The sequence below is a fragment of the Zea mays genome, chromosome 4, assembly GCF_902167145.1.
Source record: "Zea mays cultivar B73 chromosome 4, Zm-B73-REFERENCE-NAM-5.0, whole genome shotgun sequence".
In the NCBI taxonomy this organism is placed as follows: domain Eukaryota; kingdom Viridiplantae; phylum Streptophyta; class Magnoliopsida; order Poales; family Poaceae; genus Zea; species Zea mays.
Window position 1 is genome coordinate 188,977,066 of NC_050099.1, and position 23,683 is coordinate 189,000,748.

The 23,683-nt window shown below is 45.2% G+C and overlaps 2 protein-coding genes across 4 annotated transcripts in view; one reads left to right on the forward strand and one right to left on the reverse strand.

The window, feature by feature from the left end:
• LOC100194299 (uncharacterized) overlaps positions 1 to 8,830 on the reverse strand; it is a 24,920-nt gene extending 16,090 nt beyond the window's left edge. Inside the window, exons 1-11 of one of the 2 annotated variants that reach the window (XM_035966685.1) lie at positions 8,711 to 8,830; positions 7,426 to 7,503; positions 7,220 to 7,273; positions 7,063 to 7,106; positions 4,161 to 4,452; positions 3,953 to 4,054; positions 2,415 to 3,850; positions 2,106 to 2,334; positions 1,647 to 1,790; positions 1,229 to 1,370; positions 655 to 876 (exon numbers count right to left, since the gene is read on the reverse strand). In XM_035966685.1, coding sequence (XP_035822578.1) covers positions 692 to 876; positions 1,229 to 1,370; positions 1,647 to 1,790; positions 2,106 to 2,334; positions 2,415 to 2,488 — 774 coding nt within the window. In that variant the 5' untranslated portion in view covers positions 2,489 to 3,850; positions 3,953 to 4,054; positions 4,161 to 4,452; ... (2 more) ...; positions 7,426 to 7,503; positions 8,711 to 8,830 and the 3' untranslated portion in view covers positions 655 to 691. Of the gene's footprint in view, positions 1 to 654; positions 877 to 1,228; positions 1,371 to 1,646; positions 1,791 to 2,105; positions 2,335 to 2,414; positions 3,851 to 3,952; positions 4,055 to 4,160; positions 4,453 to 7,062; positions 7,107 to 7,219; positions 7,274 to 7,425; positions 7,504 to 8,710 lie in introns of those variants that run through there. The other variant, NM_001309895.1, reaches the window with a different exon arrangement.
• LOC103654273 (protein trichome birefringence-like 34) lies at positions 4,193 to 9,344 on the forward strand. Of its 2 annotated transcripts, XM_008681109.4 has the most exons (6): positions 4,193 to 6,626; positions 7,079 to 7,253; positions 7,339 to 7,547; positions 7,699 to 7,857; positions 7,965 to 8,333; positions 8,448 to 9,344. In XM_008681109.4, the coding sequence occupies exons 1-5, from the start codon at positions 6,160 to 6,162 to the stop codon at positions 8,311 to 8,313; spliced, it is 1,359 nt and encodes a 452-aa protein (XP_008679331.1). In that variant the 5' UTR covers positions 4,193 to 6,159; the 3' UTR covers positions 8,314 to 8,333; positions 8,448 to 9,344. The 2 variants fall into 2 exon arrangements, with proteins under 2 accessions (XP_008679331.1, XP_035823365.1); XM_035967472.1 differs by having other exon boundaries at positions 4,198 to 6,626; positions 7,965 to 8,984.
• Positions 9,345 to 23,683: the final 14,339 nt, after the last annotated feature.

Below are 23,683 nucleotides of genomic sequence, written 5' to 3' on the forward strand. Positions count from 1 at the left end.
TGTGGGTAGAGGCGCGGGAAGGAGATGAGCACGAGATGTTTAGGCTGCAGGATAGTTTGGCTCTGATACCAATTGTAAGTAGAGGGACTCTAACTCTCATCAAGAGGATGACACTATGAGTTGGGGCAATTTTCTGTTTATTTCCTCAAACACTACACAATGTCATACCCTTAGAGGGGTTGGGGACACATATTTATAGCCCTAGGGGCTGCACTACCACACCTTCTCACACACACTACACAACAGGATTGTCCTCTAGATGCTAAAGAGACTACAGAGGACAGTCAAAAAGCGACTGTTGTCCTCTAGATGCTAAAGCGACTACAGAGGACAGTCAAAAAGCGACTGCTGTCCTCTAGATGCTAAAGCGACTATAGAGGACAGTCAAAAAGCGACTGTTGTCCTCTAGATGCTAAAGGACTACAGAGGACAGTCAAAAGCAGGCTGTCCTCTAGATGCTCAAGACTTATTCCATCACCAATGGCACTCCCACATACCCAATTTCAACAATAAGATTAATGTAATTGACACTGCAGATATTCGTTTGAGCTGGTACTGCATATGTTGAATTTGGCATATAAGACATTGAAGTGAATATTAACTGGTGGCAACTTAGAAGGAAATAAGTGAAACTGTGAAAGGCATAAAACTCACCTTTTTACAACATTCCTCTCGGTTGGAAGATGCAACGCTAAGATTGCTTTAAATCCCCCAAGTTCCTTTCCTGGCTACGAAGCAATTTCTTTATGTTCCTCGTTTTAATCCCTAGCCTGAACATTGAACTTCCTGTTAACTTTGGTTTTCCTGATTGCAAATTATACTTCTCGTGAACACCTGAAGCTCTCCTTTCCATGTATTCAGCAGACTTTATCTGAACTGTCGCCGCACAAGTAAATGTCATTAGAAAGCTATATCAAAAATATGTTCAAACAGTTGGAACATACAAGAGAAGATTTGGTGTCACAATACGTCTCCAAATCTCCCACATAACAGACGTCATGTTTGATATACAGAAAAAAAAGGCATTAGTAGTTACTCAAACATAGAGGAAGACATGCATTCAGTCAGATTGGATCTCTGTTGATTAAACAAGTATCTTTCTTTCATTTACTCAACTTTAGAAGATGAAGACAAGTTTAGTTTCTCTGCACTTATTTTACTTGAGAAGTTAAAGCAAACTCAGTTTCTCTGCCTGCAATTTAAGCAATCCATAGCACTGAAAACTCACCACAATGCTGTGCAGATAATGACTTGGCCAAGTTCTGGAGTCCTTTTATTTCAATGATCTTGTCCTTCTCCTCAATGGAATTAGCAGAGTCCAAGTGCCCTGTGTGGCTTGGATGAATGTGCACAAGAGCATTTGCAAAAGCCTGAATTAGTTACAGTGTAAGACGATGTCATTCTCCACAGTTCTCTATTCAGATGTACAACAATAAACATTAGTGTATTAGTAGCAATATATAAAGTACAATCCTGGATAGATCTTCAGGTTAAACGAAATACAGTAAGCTTCTGTTTCAAACTTCAATACTATTGGATCGTGTCCGTCGCACCATTTAACCGAATCGCTTAAGTGCCAACATGCTAATCGATAAGAACAGTAAAGGGGCAATACCTACAACAAAGTTAAAGCTGAATAGAAGTACCTTGGAGGCAATGGTGTAGAAGCCATTATCAAGACAATCCGTTGCAAAAGTTAGCCACTCCTGACGGGACACTTGCAAGTGAAGGTCGTTGCAGTATTTAGCGTCTCGAAGCAACAGTGCCTCGTATCTCATGGCAAGGCAGCTCTGTCAGTGCACATGAAGGGTAACAGTATTAGCAGAGAAGAACGCAGGCGATGCACTGCATAAGTGAAACTAAAAAGGACGCATTCAAGTTGGTTGATGAAAGATGAGTGTTCGCTTGCTAGTGTGTATGCGCTATGAAACATGCTGCAATCATGCAAGATAAGATGTTGCAGTCCTGAAATTAGGAGTGTATATATAGTGAACTGAACCGCAACCCCAGGTAGGGCGCACTGACTAGCACTATAGCAGTGCATAATCTGCAGCACATGAAACCATATGCGGCAACAACTAATTTCGCTGGGGTGCCGTGCTGACCTCGACATCGCCTACAAGCGCGAAGGCGCGTGAGAAGAAGTCGGCGACGGCGAGGCTCCGTCTCTCATCCCCACCATCCAGCGATGCACCCGCCGCGGTGAACGCGAGTGCCTCCGCCGCGCTCGATCGCAGCAGGCGCCGGGCCGCCGAGCGCGTGGCGAGCAGCGCGGGGACGTCGGCGCCGGCGGACAGCGCGGCCTCCAGCACCCGGAGGTCCTCGTCCCCGAACCTGCAGCGCACTGGCACCGAGTGAGGGGGGGCAGGTGGGTGGGTGGGTTGGGGCAGGCGCGCGGCCACGGGGTGTGGTACCTGCGACAGGAGAGGCGGGAGGCAAAGAGAGCGAGGGCGGAGAGCGTCGCGGCGTCCGCCATCGCCTGCGGCATCGTCGTGGTTTGATTTCGAAATGAAAAACGCGGCTCGCCTCCCTCCTCTGGCGGAGATGAATGGGATGGAAATGGGGAGGATTTTTTTGTTTGTTTGTTTGTTTGTGGTGGGCGTGGGCTGATTGATTGGAATTGAACTGAATGGGCCGGGCTGGAGTATACGGAAACGGCAGAGGCACTAGCACTGGCAGGCCGGGGAGATTTTTTTTATTTCGACCTTTTAAAAAGTAAAAAAAAAATTAACAACCGACGAAAAATAAACGGGCCGCAGCTCCAAAGGCATGTAGCCCAAACAAGTTCATTTGATCACTTGTTTTGGACGAGAAAGTTGCTTCTCTTCTTTTATCGGGATTTTAGCTGTTGAGATGTACGTACGGTGTAGAGAGTGATTAAAATTACACGTTCTCGCTCGTCAGCATCTAAAGCTTGGTCCTTTTTTTTTCCTTGTCCCCGAATCCTTGCACAGTGTGTGTTGTAGGTCGTAGTCGGTCCCCTCCCCAGTTGTGTTGTTCACCTTTTGACCTGAGGGAAATGATGAACAATCCAGCATATATATATCTCGCGTACTAGGACGAAAATGAACTTCTTTTTCGGTGCATATACCAGTCGTAGTAAAACGTCAATTTCGTTCCAAATCCTATAATAAAACCCTCAGACATTGCATATCATCACAGGTGTGCCTTGACATAAAAAGGGTACTATATATTGGTGATTTTTTACAGTACATGATTTAAATGCTAAGAATAATAAAGTCAGGGTGAGAAGGCACGCATACATTATTAATCAGTCTCTCTCCAACATGGAGCACATTGTCAAACCGTCGGTGGCCCGACGATGCTAGCTGCATGCATCTGCATCATGCATGTCGTTGAGCCCCACGGTTTGATTTGCCATTAGGATCGACTAAACAAAAAAAACATGGTTGGTGGTGCGGTGGTTGTGTCTGCTAGCACAGCATGGGTACCTTTCTTTCTGTTGACCTTTAGATGCACGTCTTGATGCAGACGGTATAGAGAGGAGGGTAGGCAGGCCCCTGGACTGGACCCCCGGTGCTGCTGGCTCTCTGCTACGTACTGCTGCACCAGCATCCCATTCCCAGATCCCAGTACGTAAAATGGACGTACTGTACGCGACAGGAACAGTAGTGTGTTACTTGGCATGCTAGCTTGTTGTTACTGTACCTCCTACACGTTGCTCCTCTTCTACCTTCCCTCCCTGCTGATGAGTTGCAGGTAGAATAGAGCCGCCAAAAGCAAACCGCATGCTCTCGTCCTTGCACACTGCAGACTGCCCAAGATGCATGTGCACCGTCCCTCCACTCCACTCATGTCATAGACTCATCATAGTGTAGTGTTGATCAGACTGATGAAGAATCATGCATGCAAGCAAAGAAATAATAAGATCCGGCCCAGGACATTCAGAACCTCAATCTAGGAGTGACTGCAGAAAGAAGAGACTGCTTACCAGCATCTGTCGGCCGGCGGATCAATACCGGAGCTTCCTTCCTTCATTCCCTGTGTGTGCGTTCATTCAATTTCATGCGAGCATTCGTTCGGTGCATCTGATCTGCCGTTAGCATGGCAAGCAATTAGAACGTACGCAAACCCTTCCAACTACTACTACGTGACTTGCACTCTAACATGCTGCTATTAACGAACAAATATATACTTACCGTCCGCACGGCTTCTTCTTGGCCTCGTGCAGGAATCCAACAGCTAGCTAGGTGCCTCATCCTGCAGGGAATCACGTGGACCACCATTCGATTGCAACCACTGATACAGGTTTAATTTTACCAGCCTTTTTATTTATTTATTTATTTAAAGACTCAATCAATCAGCTTCAGCTGGTGCACATTCCAGTAATAATTGTACCCATTCTCCAGCATGTCTCGTCTCCCCGCCGGCATCCTTTCTTCTCTGCTAATCTTTTCAGACTGGATGTACGTACCGGACAGAATAGTTTTCCTTCAAAAACGCAAAAAGCATTCTCTCATTTAGACCCCACAGGGATAGGAAGACAGGAAATACGCCATAAAGCAAATGTGACGACCCCCACAGGGATTTTCACCTAACCCTTTCTTTCTAGTCTTTGGAGCCACTCATTTCTTGTTAATTAGTATGCTTTTAGATAAGGAATAATAACGCAGAAAAGGGCCTGTGGTTTAGCAACGAGTAGGGTCATTTTAAGATACCGAACCAAATTTAAGATAGAATATGTTGATTTATGGTGTACTACCTCTTCTAGGCACTTGCCCCCCCAGATTAAATAACCACCCCAAACAACTGCAATAATAGTGAGGGTCGACCTTACTCCTTTTTCTGGGCGGAAAGGGGAGGCAAACAAAAGGCAAGGCTAATCATTGATGGAGGTGTTTGCACAACTCAAAGTTTTTTTCAGCAGGTTTGCTTTCAAGGAGTTCCCACCCGCGCACTGTCTTCAAAAGCAACGCATTGCTATCGTATCTCACTTATCTGTGTTGATTCCCTGATATATAGGCCACTATGATGCCATGTGCACAGATTTGGACACAAGTCTCCCGTGGTTGACTTACTGAATTAATCTCAAGTGTGCACACATGTGGCTTGTGCAAAACATGTAGACTTTCCAGTTTATTCTTAAAAGAAGATGAAGACAGAAGCAGAGAGAGAGAGTGTAACTATGCAGCTTACAATGGAATGCTCAATTTAATCTAAGTACATGAACAGAAAGGCCAAATTCATCATGACAAATTCCCCTTTTTAATATGGTTCCTACCACACACACACAAAAAAAAAAAGGACCACAGACCGTATTATGGGCTTAGCAACAATATATGCTTCATATTTAGGTACGCAGAAGGGGACCATGACAAACTTAGACTATTCACTAATGTACTGTGTTGGATTCATATCCACAGCGATAATCCCTTCTTAAGAATTCTGGAAAGCTCGAAGTTTTATTTTTCAGGGAAACAAAGATGGTTTACTAGAGCATAACCAGAAATAGATGATTATTATGACTTATTCGAATTCGAACATTAGTGTTCTTTGCATTCAGGAGCTTAATAGCTTTAGGCTAATCATCATTCATGCTAGGCGAGGGTGCTGGCCATCAGCCCACCACCTTTTTTCTCGTTGCTTGAGATGCACTCAGTGGTCTTTTGGAGGTGACACACCCAGTAGTGTTTCAGTCCTTTGTTTATTGGCATGCTACAGTCCTATCTATAATGGTTGGTGTGGGTGGATTGGCACAGCTAGCCGTCGGTGACAGAAACAAGCACTTCTACATTATGATATTCTAACATTTTTGTCCTTTCTTTTTTGAAAAAGAAAATACTAGTGACAGGTAGATAGTATCTGGAGAACTCATGATACTCACATCTATAGATGATTTTGCAAATTCAGACAGTAACTGTAGCACCGACGTATACTGTATACACACACAAAAAAAAAACTTTCCGTTTCTGATTTCCGTACAAGGGGTACAACGACATTCCAATCCGAATACTCCGACACTGCCCTACTTTTTGTGGTTAGCGCAAGGGTCAGTGTTCTAGGTTGGTTGCTTCAGTATCACTACTTTTCCTAGAGCTGGGCCACATAGCCATGTGCAGGCAGGAGTGTTGCTAGTAGCCCTGCCAGTGTACTACAGACTCGATAGGTGGCCATAAAAGAGGAGAGCCAATAAGCACAATGGCGCCTGAAGAGAGGATGAAGACAGAGGCCAGTCACAAGGCGATAGCAGCAGGTGGTGGCAAGATGACGGTGCTCCACTCTCCGGTTGGAGTTAGGAGCATCGTGACCTCCTTGGTGGCTTTCTTCATCCTAGCCAGCTCCATCGTGTTCCTCCTCGACAGAGGCCAGGAAGAGCAAGTGCAAGTGGCAGTCGAGCATGGACGCCAAGAAGTGCAGGTGAAGCTGGAATCCGGGCTGCAAGAACCGGCGATAAGAGGGACAACCCAAGAGGGGGACGCCAGCAACGAGGAGTGCAACTGGTCCAGGGGAAGGTGGGTGTACGACAACGTGTCCCGCCCATTGTACAGCGGGCTCAAGTGCTCCTTCATCTTCCCCGAGGTGGCCTGTGACAAGTATGGCAGGAAGGATGCCATGTACCAGCACTGGAGATGGCAGCCTCATGGTCATGGATGCGACCTCCCAAGGTATGATGATTACTACAGATTTCCCAAGTATATATTTTCAGCCCAAGCCCAAGAATTCCAGCATATCTGAAGGTGTAGCTCTCGAATGATAAACTCTCTGTCAGTATCAGTCAAGAATTTTCCAAGGGGTAGTAGATGTTTTTTGTTCTATGGAAGCATAAAAACACAGAGATAATTTGTAACTGAATAAAAGCACAGGATAGCACAGCAGAGAGGAATAAACAACAGTACCGAGATTGCAAAACTGGTCTCATTCATAGTTGTTAGCTGGAGGCCAACAAGAAACTAATTAAACATGCATGGCAACTAATTGACAGTGAAAGGCCCCTTCCTACCTTTTATTTTACCATCTGTACCATCTCAAAAGCTTGTATGTAAGAGTAGAAAGGAGACCAAAGCTTTGCATGGAACTTTTGAGGTGATGTCTGAATTTTACCTTTTTTCCAAAACAGATTTGATGCCATCAAGCTGCTTGAAAATCTGAGAAACAAGAGAATGGTGTTTGTGGGCGACTCAGTCAACAGGAACCAATGGGTCTCTCTCGTGTGCATGGTGGAGGCCTCAATACCTGACGACAGGCTCAAGATACGCACCTTCAATGGCTCACTCATCTCCTTCAAGGCATTGGTATGCTTCCCTCCACAGATCTGCAGGATACAAAAAAAAAACGGTTTTATCTGGTTAGCCTGTTTGAACATATAATCATTTTCAGGAATACAACGCAACGATAGATTTCTACTGGTCACCACTACTGGTGGAATCTAACAGCGACAACCCCATTATCCACCGGGTGGAGTACCGGATCATAAGGGCAGACAGAATTGAGAAGCATGCCAGTGTCTGGAGGGATGCCGACATCATTGTCTTCAATTCTTACCTGTGGTGGAGGAAGCAGAAGGATGACATGAGGATGAAGGTCATGTAAGTACAATTTCTACCCTTCCTAATCATATATAGCTCATAGACATTGCACCGTCAGTTTTGCATATCAGAACTGGTAATTTCAGATGCACTAACATAGTTACCAAATGCAACCAGCGAACAGGTAATTAACACTTGTATACATGTGCAGGTATGGTTCATTCGAAGATGGTGATGCAAAGTTAGACGAGATGGAAATGGTCGATGGTTTCGAGATAGCTCTCAAGAAACTAACCGAATGGCTGGGGGAGAATATTGACAAGAACAAGACTAGGATATTTTTCGCAGGATCGTCACCAACACATTCCTGGTAAGAGAGAGATAGGCAGATAGCACATGAATCGTTTGCAGAACGAATATTACAGTACCAACATCTCCATGACATGACATCCTAGTGTTCACATATGTTACTTTCAGGGCTAGCAACTGGGGTGGAGAAGACAAGAACAAGTGCCTTAACGAAACAGAGCCGATCTACAAAACCGGATACAAAGCTGCAACTACAGACTACAGCTTGATGGCCAAAGCTAAGCACTACTTTCGAACATTGGAGCCGAAAGGCATACATGTTCAGATACTGAACATCACCGAGCTGTCTGACTACCGCAAGGACGGGCATCCTACGGTGTACAGGAAACAGTTTGCTCCTCTGACGAAAGAGCAAATCGCAGACCCAGCCAGTTACGCGGATTGCACGCACTGGTGCCTCCCCGGAGTTCCAGATGTCTGGAACGAGTTTTTATATGGCTACCTCGTGCAAAAATGATGTACAAAACTGTCAGTCAGGTTCGTTTTGCCCCTTATATATAATGTACAAATGGCATACTCCATTTAGATTAGGATGCTCGCTCATTCTCTTGTGCAGAGAATGGTTGGACCTCTTACATTTACCCCGTGCAGTGCAGAGACAGACAGAAGGAGAAAAGCAAGGGTCTGTCTGTACATCACTTATTAATGGGATCAGTGTACTATTTGTTTACATCTAACAGGGCGACATGATTTTGCAATTTTCGAAGAAATTTGTCATGCAAAAAGGAACAGTTTAAGAATGCCCCTAAAATTCAGTTCAGTTCAATTCAATTCAGTCATACCGGCAGGCAGGCAACAAAAGCACATTCCACATCTGATTGGTGGGTAATATAGGTTAGGGAGAGAGGAGCAACCTGAATCTGCTATCGCCACAGGTTCCAGTTGTCGTCGGCCCGCCGCACCGCGTGCAGGACCACCCCGCCATGGCCACCGGACACCCTCGCCGGCGCGTCGCGCAGTTACAGGCTACAGCTACTACCTGGAAGGCCAGGCCAGCCCCAGCCCATGCAGTAACACTTGGATGATGTGGCCCGACAACGGCCCAAGTTTAACGGTCTCAAAGCTTAGAGGCCTCACATTGCCAAAATTATGAATAACCGAAATGGTACAAGTTTCTTATATATGAAACGCGGTTCAAAACACGGCTTCTAGGGCTATCCACGTCGACTTTTATTTTTTCAGCCGTTAGATTCACAATCGAAGGACAAGCAAACGCGATGTCGTTTCTATCCTCCACAGATGACACGATGTTTCCAGAAATCGCTTCTTCTTTCCTTCCTCTGGGCATCTCTCTCCCGAGGCTACGGGCCTACGGCTTCGATGTTAAGCCAGTGGAGTTCCTCCGCAGCTGACGGCGATGGCGGAGACCACCTGCTTCTCCGTGTTACGCCACAGATCTTGGCTGCCACGGTCTCGCGCTTGCCGACTGTAATACCCAATTTGTAAATTGTAAGAAATAATACAAATGGAGAAAACAATTTCTCCTTATGTGAGTTTAACCTTTGTGCATCATCACATGTGTACACCCTAGGTATAAACAAATAATTAATACCCTAAAAGCCACAAAAATATGTATCATGTTGGTTTTCATTTTGGTGTGCATTTTGTGACAACATAAAAGGACAAGAAATATATTAAAGCCCAAGTGGAATTTAGAATCTAAAAGAAATTCTAGAATTTAGAAAAAAAAAAGAAAAAAATAAATATTATGTAGAGAAAAATAAGTAAATAAAGATAAATGATTCCTAAACTAGGGTTTGAATTTGTATCATTGACTCAAAGGTGAAGCTCATAACAAGATTCAAATTTGAAATTCAAAGGAGAAGAAAATAAAAAGGAAAAAGAAAAAGGAGATAAACCCCTGTATTGGGCCGCAGAACCAAATTTTGGCCCACCTTTTCCCTTGTCTCTGCGGCCCAAACTTCTTTTCTCCCCCGCGCCGGCCTGCTTCCACTGCGCAGCCTACCTCGCGCGCTTAGATAATTCGCCTTGAGTGTCTGTCGGGTGGGCCCGGCTGGTCAGAATCGTCTTCCCCGTAACAAACCCAGGCGGACTTCACGCGTCAACACCGAGCATCTCGCGCGCGCCGTGGATCTCGCGTGGGAGACTTGACCACCGCCCGGCCCTTTCGCCAAGCTATCCACGACCGGGTCCATGTACGCCTCTGAGCATGGGCACGCGGTGCCCCTGAACGCGGGACCCACTAGTCGTCTTCCTCAGCCGCACCTGCAAGCTCCAACAAACCGCGCGCAATGCGTTGCAATCCGGTACAGATCCACAGCTCGCGCAGAATTCTTGACTTCGGGCGCGTATAAATCGGTCCGCACCCTTCCCCGCCTCCGCATATCATTATCTCATCCGTGAATTACACAAGCACCACGTGCCGCGCATTACTCCAGACCGAGCAGAGGATTAATGTCCGCCGCGTCGTGGAAAACCCTACCACCGGCGCTCTGAACCCCTCAACCAGCCTCGGGTGTCCGCATGGTGGCGTCGTGTGTGTTTGGCGCGCTCCCGTGCGGGTTTGGCGACCAAAGCTCGGTTGATTTCTCGCCGGACTTCGTGGGTTGGCGGCGCACCGTGTGTGGTCATGGTCGGAGCCGTCCACTACCAGTCGCAGGTATGTGACACTTTTATGGCATTCGTCGTCTCTGCCGCATCGGTTAGGCCCTAGAATTCGTGGGAGATTACCACCGTGCCGCTAATTGCGTTCTGCGCCGTGCCCCAGCCATGGTCACCGCCGTGGTGGCCCTGGGTGCTGCCGCTGGCCGATGTCGGGCGGAGGAGAAGCAACCGGTGCGTAGATCTGTTGGCGAACGGCCATGATTAGAAGTTAGAGGGGTTGCCTCTGAAAGGGAAATGTGCCCTTGGGCCATTTCTAAGTATTTTGGTGATTGAGTGTCAACACAAGTGCTTAAATGTGAATTTATGCCCATGGATGAACAAAGTGCAAATCATGAGTAAAGGTATGTTTCTAAGCCTTAGTACATTGGTTTTGTGTACTAATATACTTGTCTAAGTGTTAGAAACAGAAAGAAGAAAACAAGAGAAGAGTTGGCTGTGTACAGCCAACAGGTTGTTTCGGTCTGGGGCACCGGACTGTCCGGTGGTGCACCGGACAGTGTCCGGTGCGCCAGGCTGCCTCGACCTGAAGACGCTGCTCTCGGGAATTTGCCGACGGCGTACGGCTAAAATTCACCGGACTGTCCGGTGTGCACCGGACTGTCCGGTGAGCCAACGGTCGGCCGCGGAATCTGCGCGCGACACGTGGTCTGGCCAACGGTCGGGAAGTGGCACCGGACTGTCCGGTGTGCATCGGACTGTCCGGTGCGCCAGATCTGCAACGGTCGGCAACGGTCGGCTGCGCTGTTTAAGGAAGGAAATCGGGCACCGGACAGTGTCCGGTGTGCACCGGACTGTCCGGTGCGCCCGACGACAGAAGGCAAGGATGGCCTTCCAGATTTGTTCTCAACGGCTCCTAGCTGCCTTGGGGCTATAAAAGGGACCCCTAGGCGCATGGAGGAGGATACCAAGCATTCCTACAACATTCCTAAGCACCAAGACATCGATCTCACGCATTCGTTTCATTGTGATAACATACAGAGCTCTTGTGGAGTTGTGAACTCTTTGAGTTGTGTTGCGAGCTCTTGTTGCTACTTGTGTGCGTGTTGTTGCTCTGATCTTTTGAAGTCTTGTGTGCGTTGCTCATTCCCCCCTTGCTCTGTGCTTCTTTGTGAACTTCAAGTGTAAGGGCGAGAGGCTCCAAGTTGTGGAGATTCCTCGCAAACGGGATTGAGAAAAAGCAAGCAAAACATCGTGGTATTCAAGTGGGTCTTTGGACCGCTTGAGAGGAGTTGAGTGCAACTCTCGTCCGTTTGGACGCCACAACGTGGAGTAGGCAAGTTTTGTACTTGGCCGAACCACGGGATAAATCACCGTGTCCTCTCTGTGTTGATCTTCTTGTGATTATCATATTGTGCAAGATCTTCGCTCTAGCCACTTGGCATTAACTGTGCTAACACTTAATCAAAGTTTTGTGGCTTAAGTTTTTAAGATTTACAGGATCACCTATTCACCCCCCCCTCTAGGTGCTCTCAATTGGTATCAGAGTTGTTCTCTTCAAGAAAGGGACTAACCGCCCGAAGAGATGGATCCTAAGGGGGAGGGAATCGTGATCAACGATAAGGAGAAGGAGTCCTTCGTCAACGAGCCCAAAGATGACAAGCCTACCGACTCCGGTTCGGGCCATAGACGGAAGGAAGGGAAGAAGAAGAAGACAAGGCGCATCAAGGAGATCGTCTACTACGACGACAGCGACGAATCTTCCTCTTCCCAAAAGGACAACAACGACAACGACTATGACAAACAAAAGACGGTTAACTCAAACTTTTCTTTTGATTATTCGCGCATTCCGCATAGCTCAAATGCTCATTTGCTCCCCATTCCACTTGGCAAGCCTCCTCACTTTGATGGAGAGGACTACAGATTTTGGAGTCACAAAATGCGTACTCACCTATTTTCTCTCCATCCAAGCATTTGGGAGATTGTGGAAAGTGGAATGAAATTTGATAGCTCGGATAGCCCTTCGTTTATTAATGAACAGATCCATAAAAATGCACAAGCTACTACTGTGTTGCTAGCCTCTTTGTGCAGGGACGAGTATCACAAGGTGAGCGGCTTGGACAATGCCAAGCAGATTTGGGACACCCTCAAGATCTCTCATGAGGGGAATGACGTCACCTTACTCACCAAGATGGAGTTGGTGGAGGGCGAGCTCGGACGATTCGCGATGATAAGGGGCGAGGAGCCGACGCAAACATACAACCGGCTCAAGATCCTTATCAACAAAATAAGGAGCTACGGAAGCACGCGATGGACGGATCACGACGTCGTCCGCCTAATGCTAAGGTCATTTACCGTTCTTGATCCTCACTTGGTAAACAATATTCGTGAAAATCCTAGGTACATCAAGATGTCGCCCGAAGAAATTCTTGGAAAATTTGTAAGCGGGCGAATGATGATCAAGGAGGCGAGGTACGTGGACGACGCGTTGAATGGCCCAATCCATGAGCCTCAACCCATTGCTCTCAAGGCAACAAGGAGCAAGGAGGCGCTACCCAGCAAGGTGGCGCAAATTGAGGCGGCCGGTCTTAATGATGAAGAGATGGCCCTCATCATCAAAAGATTCAAGACGGCACTAAAGGGTCGCAAGGGACAGCCAAGCAAGACTAAGACCAAGGGAAAGCGATCATGCTTCAAATGCGGTAAGCTTGGTCATTTTATTGCTAACTGTCCCGACAATGATAGTGACCAGGAACACGGGAGCAAGAGGGAAAAGAAGAAACATTACAAGAAGGCCAAGGGCGAGGCACATATCGGAAAGGAGTGGGATTCGGATTGCTCCTCCTCCGACTCCGACAATGAAGGACTCGCCGCCACTGCCTTCAACAAGTCATCCCTCTTCCCCAACGAGCGTCACACATGCCTTATGGCAAGGGAGAAGAAGGTATGTAATCAAAACAATGTCACTTATGATTCTTCCAGTGATGATGAGTCTAGTGATGATGAAATAGATTACTCTAGTTTGTTCAAGGGATTGGATAGAACTAAAGTAGATAAAATTAATGAATTGATTGATGCCTTGAATAAAAAAGATAGACTCTTAGAAAAACAAGAGGACCTTTTGTATGAAGAGCATGACAAATTTGTAGAGGCACAAAAATATTATGCTTTAGAAGTTAAAAGAAATGAAGTGCTTTCTAGTGAACTATCTTCTTGTCATGAAACCATTGCTACTTTAAAGAGTGTTAATGATGACTTAAATGTTAAACTAGAAGTAGCTAGTAAATCTAATTCTTGTGTAGAACATGTTGAGATTTGCACTAGGTGTAAAGATTTCGATGTTGATGCTTGTAGTGATCATTTAGTTTCAATTTCCAAATTAACTGAGGAATTGGCTAGTCTTAATGCCCAACTTAAGACTAGCAAGAATGAATTTGAAAAACTAAAATTTGCAAGGGATGCCTACACGATCGGTAGACACCCCTCAATTAAGGATGGACTTGGCTTCAAGAGGGAAGCCAAGAACTTAACAAGCCATAAGGCTCCCATTCCCGCTAAGGAGAAAGGGAAGGCTCCTATGGCTACTAGTGCTAAAAAGAACCATGCCTTTTGTATCATGATAGGAGACAAACTAGAAATGCTTATAGAAGTTATAATGCGTACGATGATTTTTCTCATGCTATGTTTGCTTCTAGTTCTTCATATGTGCATGATAGAAATATTGGTAGAAAGGATGTTGTTTATAATATGCCTAGGAGAAATGTTGTTAATATTCCTAGGAAAGTCAATGAGCCTTCTACAATATATCATGCTTTGAATGCTTCCTTTGCAATTTGTAGAAAGGATAGAAAGGTAATTGCTAGGAAGTTAGGGGCAAAATGCAAGGGTGATAAAACTTGCATTTGGGTCCCTAAGGAAATTGTGACTAACCTCGTAGGACCCAACATGAGTTGGGTACCTAAAACCCAAGCCTAAATTTGCCTTGCAGGTTTATGCATCCGGGGGTTCAAGCTGGATTATCGACAGCGGATGCACAAACCATATGACGGGGGAGAAGAAGATGTTCACCTCCTACGTCAAGAATAAGGATTCCCAAGATTCAATTATATTCGGTGATGGGAATCAAGGCAAGGTAAAAGGGTTAGGTAAAATTGCAATTTCTAATGAGCACTCTATCTCTAATGTGTTTTTAGTAGAGTCTCTAGGATATAATTTGCTATCGGTCAGTCAATTATGCAATATGGGATATAATTGTCTATTTACAAATGTAGATGTGTCTGTCTTTAGAAGAAGTGATGGTTCACTAGCTTTTAAGGGTGTATTAGACGACAAACTTTATTTAGTTGATTTTGCAAAAGAAGAAGCCGGTCTAGATGCATGCTTAATAGCTAAGACCAGCATGGGCTGGCTGTGGCATCGCCGCTTAGCACATGTGGGGATGAAGAACCTTCACAAGCTTCTAAAGGGAGAACACGTGATAGGTTTGACTAACGTTCAATTCGAAAAGGATAGACCTTGTGCAGCTTGTCAAGCAGGTAAACAAGTGCGAGGAGCGCATCACAGCAAGAATGTGATGACCACTTCAAGACCCCTGGAGCTGCTGCATATGGACCTCTTCGGACCCGTCGCCTATCTGAGCATAGGAGGGAGTAAGTATGGTCTGGTTATTGTAGATGATTTTTCCCGCTTCACTTGGGTGTTCTTTTTGCAGGATAAGTCTGAAACCCAAGGGACCCTCAAGCGCTTCCTCAGGAGGGCTCAAAATAAGTTTGAGCTCAAAGTAAAGAAGATAAGGAGCGACAATGGGTCCGAGTTCAAGAACCTTCAAGTGAAGGAGTACCTTGAGGAGGAAGGGATCAAGCACGAGTTCTCCGCTCCCTACACACCACAGCAAAATGGTGTGGTAGAGAGGAAGAACAGGACGCTAATCAATATGGCAAGGACGATGCTTGGAGAATTCAAGACCCCCGAGTGCTTTTGGTCGGAAGCCGTGAACACGGCTTGCCATGCCATCAACAGGGTCTACCTTCACCGCCTTCTCAAGAAGACTTCGTATGAGCTGCTAACCGGTAACAAACCCAATGTATCTTACTTTCGTGTATTTGGGAGCAAGTGCTACATTCTAGTGAAGAAAGGTAGAAATTCTAAGTTTGCTCCCAAAGCAGTAGAAGGGTTTTTATTAGGTTATGACTCAAGTACAAAGGCGTATAGAGTTTTCAACAAATCATCGGGTTTGGTTGAAGTCTCTAGCGACGTTGTATTCGATGAGACTAATGGCTCTCCAAGAGAGCAAGTTGTTGATCTTGATGATGTAGATGGAGAAGATGTTCCAACGGCCGCTATGCGCACCACGGCGATTGGTGATGTGCGACCACATGAACACTTGGAGCAAGATCAACTTTCTTCCTCAACTAAGGTGCATCCCCCAACTCAAGACGATGAACAGGTTCATCAACAGGAAGCGTGTGATCAAGGGGGAGCACAAGTTGATCATGTGATGGAGGAAGAAGCGCAACCGGTACCTCCAACCCAAGTTCGAGTGATGATTCAAAGGGATCATCCCGTCGATCAAATTCTGGGTGACATTAGCAAGGGAGTAACTACTCGATCTCGATTAGTTAATTTTTGTGAGCATTACTCCTTTGTCTCCTCTATTGAGCCTTTCAGGGTAGAAGAGGCCTTGCTAGATCCGGACTAGGTGTTGGCCAAGCAAGAGGAGCTCAATAACTTCAAGAGGAATGAAGTTTGGACGCTGGTGCCTCGTCCTAAGCAAAATGTTGTGGGAACCAAGTGGGTGTTCCGCAACAAACAAGACGAGCACGGAGTGGTGACGAGGAACAAGGCTCGACTTGTGGCAAAAGGTTATGCCCAAGTCGCAGGTTTGGATTTCGAGGAGACTTTTGCTCCTGTGGCTAGGCTAGAATCAATTCGTATCTTGCTAGCATATGCCGCTCATCATTCTTTCAGATTGTACCAAATGGATGTGAAGAGCGCTTTCCTCAACGGGCCAATCAAGGAGGAGGTGTATGTGGAGCAACCCCCTGGCTTCGAGGATGATCGGTACCCCGACCATGTGTGTAAGCTCTCTAAGGCGCTCTATGGACTTAAGCAAGCCCCAAGAGCATGGTATGAATGCCTTAGAAACTTTCTAATTGTCAATGCGTTCAAAGTTGGGAAAGCCGATCCAACTCTTTTTACAAAGACATGTGACGGTGATTTGTTTGTGTGCCAAATTTATGTCGATGACATAATATTTGGTTCTACTAACCAAAAGTCTTGTGAAGAGTTTAGCAGGGTGATGACGCAGAAATTCGAGATGTCGATGATGGGCGAGTTGAACTACTTCCTTGGGTTTCAAGTGAAGCAACTCAAGGAAGGCACCTTCATCTCCCAAACGAAGTACACTCAAGATCTGCTAAAGCGGTTTGGGATGAAGGACGCCAAGCCCGCAAAGACTCCGATGGGAACCGACGGACACACCGACCTCAACAAAGGAGGTAAGTCCGTTGATCAAAAAGCATACCGGTCAATGATAGGATCTTTGCTTTATTTATGTGCTAGTAGACCGGATATTATGCTTAGCGTATGCATGTGTGCTAGATTTCAATCCGATCCTAAGGAATGTCACTTAGTGGCGGTGAAGCGAATCCTTAGATATTTAGTTGCTACGCCTTGCTTCGGGCTCTGGTATCCAAAGGGGTCTACCTTTGACTTGGTTGGATACTCAGATTCCGACTATGCTGGATGTAAGGTCGATAGGAAGAGTACATCGGGGACGTGCCAATTCTTAGGAAGGTCCCTGGTGTCATGGAACTCTAAGAAACAAACCTCCGTTGCCCTATCCACCGCTGAGGCCGAGTATGTTGCCGCAGGACAGTGTTGCGCGCAACTACTTTGGATGAGGCAAACCCTCAGGGACTTTGGCTACAATCTGAGCAAAGTCCCACTCCTATGTGATAATGAGAGTGCTATCCGCATGGCGGAAAATCCTGTTGAGCACAGCCGCACAAAGCACATAGACATCCGGCATCACTTTTTGAGAGATCACCAGCAAAAGGGGGATATCGAAGTGTTTCATGTTAGCACCGAGAACCAGCTAGCCGATATCTTTACCAAGCCTCTAGATGAGAAGACCTTTTGTAGGCTGCGTAGTGAGCTAAATGTAATAGATTCGCGGAACTTGGATTAAATTGTAGCATACATGTGTTTATGCCTTTGATCATGTTCATTCTGCATTTTGTTGCTTATTATGGTGCTCAAGTTGTACAGACACTCCCTGGACTTCACAAGTCCGTTGCAAAGTGATGCACATGTTTAGGGGGAGTTGTGTTACAACTTGACCCTTTGAGACTAACCATATGCTTGAGTTTGCTTGATTTAGTCTCGAAGGAGAATTGAAAGGGAAAAGGTGGACTTGGACCATGAAAGACTTCCACTGCACTCCGATGAGAGGGTAACTTATTCCAAGTCCATCTCATGAACTCTTATTGCCATTTGCTCTTAATTGAAGATCTTGGTGAGGCAATGGGGTTATAGGGCCAAAGTTGATCCCGTTTTGGTGCTTGATGCCAAAGGGGGAGAAAATAAAGGCCAAAGCAATAAATGGATCAGCTACCACTTGAGAGATTTTGAAAATAGTAGAATAGAGCTTTTTGTTTTGGCAAAACTCTCTTATTGTCTCTTTTGTCAAAAGTTGGCTTCTTGTGGGGAGAAGTAGTGATTATGGGAAAAAGGGGGAGTTTTTGAAATCTTTGATCAATCTCTTTTGGAATGACTCTCTTTATGCTTCAACATGTGTGTTTGACTTAGAAATAGAGATTTGAGTTTGATTTACAAAAACAAACCAAGTGGTGGCAAAGGATGATCCATATATGCCAAAAATGAATCAAAATAGATTTGAGTTCTATTTGAAGTGTTTTTGCACTTGTTCTAGTTGCTTTATGTTATGTTGGCATAAATCACCAAAAAGGGGGAGATTGAAAGGGAAATGTGCCCTTGGGCCATTTCTAAGTATTTTGGTGATTGAGTGTCAACACAAGTGCTTAAATGTGAATTTATGCCCATGGATGAACAAAGTGCAAATCATGAGTAAAGGTATGTTTCTAAGCCTTAGTACATTGGTTTTGTGTACTAATATACTTGTCTAAGTGTTAGAAACAGAAAGAAGAAAAGAAGAGAAGAGTTGGCTGTGTACAGCCAACAGGCTGTTTCGGTCTGGGGCACCGGACTGTCCGGTGGTGCACCGGACAGTGTCCGGTGCGCCAGGCTGCCTCGACCTGAAGACGCTGCTCTCGGGAATTTGCCGACGGCGTACGGCTAAAATTCACCGGACTGTCCGGTGTGCACCGGACTGTCCGGTGTGCACCGGACTGTCTGGTGAGCCAACGGTCGGCCCGAGCCAACGGTCGGCCGCGGAATCTGCGCGCGACACGTGGTCTGGCCAACGGTCGGGAAGTGGCACCGGATTGTCCGGTGCGCCAGATCTGCAACGGTCGGCAACGGTCGGCTGCGCTGTTTAAGGAAGGAAATTGGGCACCGGACAGTGTCCGGTGTGCACCGGACTGTCCGGTGCGCCCGACGACAGAAGGCAAGGATGGCCTTCCAGATTTGTTCTCAACGGCTCCTAGCTGCCTTGGGGCTATAAAAGGGACCCCTAGGCGCATGGAGGAGGATACCAAGCATTCCTACAACATTCCTAAGCACCAAGACATCGATCTCGCGCATTCGTTTCATTGTGATAGCATACAGAGCTCTTGTGGAGTTGTGAACTCTTTGAGTTGTGTTGCGAGCTCTTGTTGCTACTTGTGTGCGTGTTGTTGCTCTGATCTTTTGAAGTCTTGTGTGCGTTGCTCATTCCCCCCCTTGCTCTGTGCTTCTTTGTGAACTTCAAGTGTAAGGGCGAGAGGCTCCAAGTTGTGGAGATTCCTCGCAAACGGGATTGAGAAAAAGCAAGCAAAACATCGTGGTATTCAAGTGGGTCTTTGGACCGCTTGAGAGGAGTTGAGTGCAACTCTCGTCCGTTGGGACGCCACAACGTGGAGTAGGCAAGTTTTGTACTTGGCCGAACCACGGGATAAATCACCGTGTCCTCTCTGTGTTGATCTTCTTGTGACTATCATATTGTGCAAGATCTTCGCTCTAGCCACTTGGCATTAACTGTGCTAACACTTAATCAAAGTTTTGTGGCTTAAGTTTTTAAGATTTACAGGATCACCTATTCACCCCCCCTCTAGGTGCTCTCAGCCTCGGTGACCGTCAGATCTTCAACGGAGGAATAGGATTAAGTCATGGTAGCGTTTCAAGTGAACCGATCTAGAGCGTTGATCTAAAAGTAAGCGGTCTAGAGTCAACCGGGTAATTTTAAATCTTGGCCACCGATCGTTGATCCGATGGCCTGCGTTGCTTACTGGTGCAGGGTTATGAACGAATGAATCTGCGACATTGGTGGACGATCCAACGGCCGGTAATGTGTGCGGGTTTATAACTAACGCCGATCTAATCTGGGGCGTCGACTGTGGATCGGACGGTGGGTATCGTCCCGTACCCCTTTTGACCGGACATTTTACTTAAGAGTCCTCGAAGAATTTGGGAATTAACCCGCGATCCATCGCGTAGCACTCTGAGTCTTGGGTTTAATTGTGTCGTGGCCCCTGTCTTGTATAGAAATTGAGGCGCAGTCCACGGAATTGTGAAATTAGAGAAATTAATTTAGAAATGGATTTTAATATGAAAATAATAGCTAGAATTTATTTAATTCATAGAAAATCTATTATAGCTCCAAATTAATTCATTTTAGTTTCTATAATTCTATAATATTATTTTTTATCACATAGTACCTGTGTTTTCACATGAAAGTCACATTAAAATTTATATCCCATTTAATCTTGTACAAAACACATAGAATCTTCAGAAAATCATAATTCCTTCGTTTTAACTCCGATTTGATCCGTTCAAGTTGCGTTAGTCTCGTAGCAACACGTAGATTATTATTACTCAGTTTGTTCTTATGTTTGGTGTGATGTTAATTTTATCTATACCATGTTTGTTTGTATTGCTACGACTAGCGCGAGGACACGTGTCATCTGAAAAGCAAGTGGGTACCTGGAATCTCAAGTGCCAGGCAAGTTGTGCCCTTGATCACTTCTTTTACTCATTCATGTTCTTATTAATCATAATGATCTACATAGGTTAATTTTGCTGGGACCCAATAGGTTACCCTAGATTTGACTATCTTTATACCTTGTTTCACCATTGGTTTTACTAAATTTTTGGGTAGTACATGCTATTGCTTTATGTGGATTTGGGTATAAAGATATTTATGACTCATGATTACACTTTCTATTATCTGTTCATTATTTTATGTTCATGATAAGATCATTATGTTAATGGGAACATGGAGAACCACCCGGGAAAACAGTGCTACCACAAGGGTTTAATGGGACGCCCTTGGCTGATTAACTAGGAAAGCTAGTGGAGGGCTGCCTTACCCGAAAGGGGCAAGGGCAGTAGGGGAGTGGTCAGTGTAGGGAGGTCCTTGGGTTGATTTTGCTGCGATGGCGGTCAGGCAAGAACCCTGCACTGGAGCTTCCTATAAACTGTAGCGGGTAGTCTGAAGCTAGTGGAACTTTGTAAAGGCCTCGTAGTGGTACCCTGCCTCGCTTCCTCGGTTGAGGTGTATGGAGTCTGATCAACTCCGTGGCAAATGGGTAACACGACTTGTGGGTAAAGATGTGCAACCTCTGCAGAGTGTAAAACTGGTATACTAGCCGTGCTCACGGTCATGAGCGGCTCGGACACTCACATGATTAAATTATGGAACTTAAACTCAATTTGTCATTTCATTGCATCTGGGATTATTTCACTATTACTTTTATTTATTATTACTATGGATTGGTATTCACTTACACTTAGTAACTGCTAATAAAATTTTGACCAACTTCTAAAAGCAATGCTCAGCTTCAGCCTTTATTTCATTGATCAGCCTTACACTTCATGAACTCCCACCTTTGGTGAGTTCATGTCACATTATTCCCCACAACTTGTTGAGCGATGAACGTATGTGAGCTCACTCTTGCTGTCTCACACCCCCCCCCACAGGAGAAGAACAAGTGGTTTAGGAGGAGCCACAAGGCGAGGAGTATGATCTGATCTAGGTGGCGTTTCTCAGTCGACATTTGCGCCGACGATCCTTAGTTCGTTTTATATTCATTATTTTATTTTGTAATAAGTCTTCCGCTATGTAATAAATACTCTGATGTTTTATGACATTTATCTCTATACACTCTGTTATTATATATGTTGTCTTCTTGGCGCATGTATGAGATGCACCCGGCTTTGTTCCTTAAATCCGGGTGTGACAGAAGTGGTATCAGAGGAAATGTTGACTGTAGGACGAAACCTAGATGGAAATGGACAAAACCCTTACCTACTTACCTTACTCTGATTCATTCTATACTTACCTTACTCTGATTTCTCTACACTTATCTTGATCCTTTCTCACCTTCTACTGTTCTATTCTGATTATTCTTACCGTCTCTACTCTGAGACAATATGGATTACACACTTTGGAATCCTACATTTATGACCTTCTTAGGATATAGGAGTCCTAAGACAAAATCAAAACTATTTTCTCTATTTAAAAATGTTGGTTGATTGTTCTGATGATTAATGTCTGATTTGCTTCTTTGATTGATTGAAATAGTATAAACGGGCATCTTAGCATGTACCACCATAAGGTAATGTGTTAGCTTTAGTAGGTGACACACTAATCTACTTAGCTAATAAAACCCTCGCAATAACATGCTTCGTAATTACATGCCTTGTCTACAATCCTTTCTTTCTTACCCTGTGTTTCTAACCCAGATGGGCTACCCCTATAGTGTTAGAAGAGAGCACTATAGATGTGATCCTTGGTATGTCATGGTTAAGAAAGACAAAGGCAGTTTGTACACTGTGCTAAAGGAACCATATAACTCACCAGTTCCAAAGGAGAAAGATCTGAAGTGGAATTGCAGTAACTACCGCCACCAGACTAGCGACATTCTTAGTAGGTGGGAAGTTTATTGGTGTCAACATCCGTGTGGTTAGTGATTTTCCGGATGTCTTCCCAGAAGAGTTACCAGGGATGCCACCATATAGGGAAGTTGAGTTCGTCATAAATCTCTTACCTGAGACTGCCCCTATTTCTAAACGGCCATACATGACGTTCTTAGAAGAACTAAAGGAACTTAAGAAGCAATTAATGGAATTACAAGAGGCTGGGTACATTTGTCCGAATTCTTCACCTTGTGGAGCGCTGGTTCTATTTATACAGAAGAAAGATGGATCGCAAGGGATGTGCGTGGATTATGGGTCCCTTAACAATGTCACTGTGGAGAACAAGTATTCATTACCCTGCATTGAAGATTTATTTGATCAGATAAGAGGTGCAAGAGTATTCTCGAAGATTGATCTCCGATCGAGTTATCATCAAATGAAGATTAGGCCATCGGATATTCCCAAGACGGCTTTCTCGACTCGATATGGATTATATGAGTTTACTGTTATGTCATTTGGATTAACCAATGCACCGGCTTATTTCATGAACTTGATGAATAAGGTGTTTATGGAGTATTTGGACAGATTCGTCGTGGTGTTCATCGACGATATTCTTATCTATTCTAAGAATGAAAGTGATCATGATCAACATCTAAGGTTGGTGCTACAGAAGTTGCGAGATAATCAACTCTATGCTAAGTTCAGCAAGTGCGAGTTTTGGATTGACAATGTGCCATTCCTTGGTCATATTATTTCTAATGGAGGAATAGCAGTGGATCCTGCTAAAGTGAAGGAGATAATGGAGTGGAGAGTGCCCACTACGGTTACTGAGATTCGGAGTTTCTTGGGACTCGCAGGATATTATCGGAGATTTATTGAAGGATTTTCTATGATCGCTAAGCCTATGACCTCGCTTCTGGAGAAGGGAAGAGAATTTAAGTGGGATGAGAAGTGCCAAGAAAGCTTTGATCAATTAAAGAAGAGGTTGATGTCGCCACCAATGTTGGTTATGCCAGATCTACAGAAAGGATTTGACATTTATTGTGATGCATGTTGCCAAGGCTTAAGATGTGTGCTCATGCAAGAAGGACATGTGACCGACTACGCGTCTCGACAGTTGCGGAAACAAGAGTTGAACTACCCCATTCATGACTTAGAACTGGCAGTCGTTGTGCATGCACTTAAGATTTGGAGACACTACATTATGGGAACTAAGTGCCAAGTATATA

Excerpts from the sequence above, each read along its gene's own strand:
- LOC103654273 (XM_008681109.4), top strand. The coding sequence starts at position 6,160 with ATGGCGCCTGAAGAGAGGATGAAGACAGAGGCCAGTCACAAGGCGATA. Across the intron at positions 6,627-7,078 it reads CATGGATGCGACCTCCCAAG|ATTTGATGCCATCAAGCTGC; the intron begins GTATGATGATTA and ends TTTCCAAAACAG. Across the intron at positions 7,548-7,698 it reads GACATGAGGATGAAGGTCAT|GTATGGTTCATTCGAAGATG; the intron begins GTAAGTACAATT and ends ATACATGTGCAG.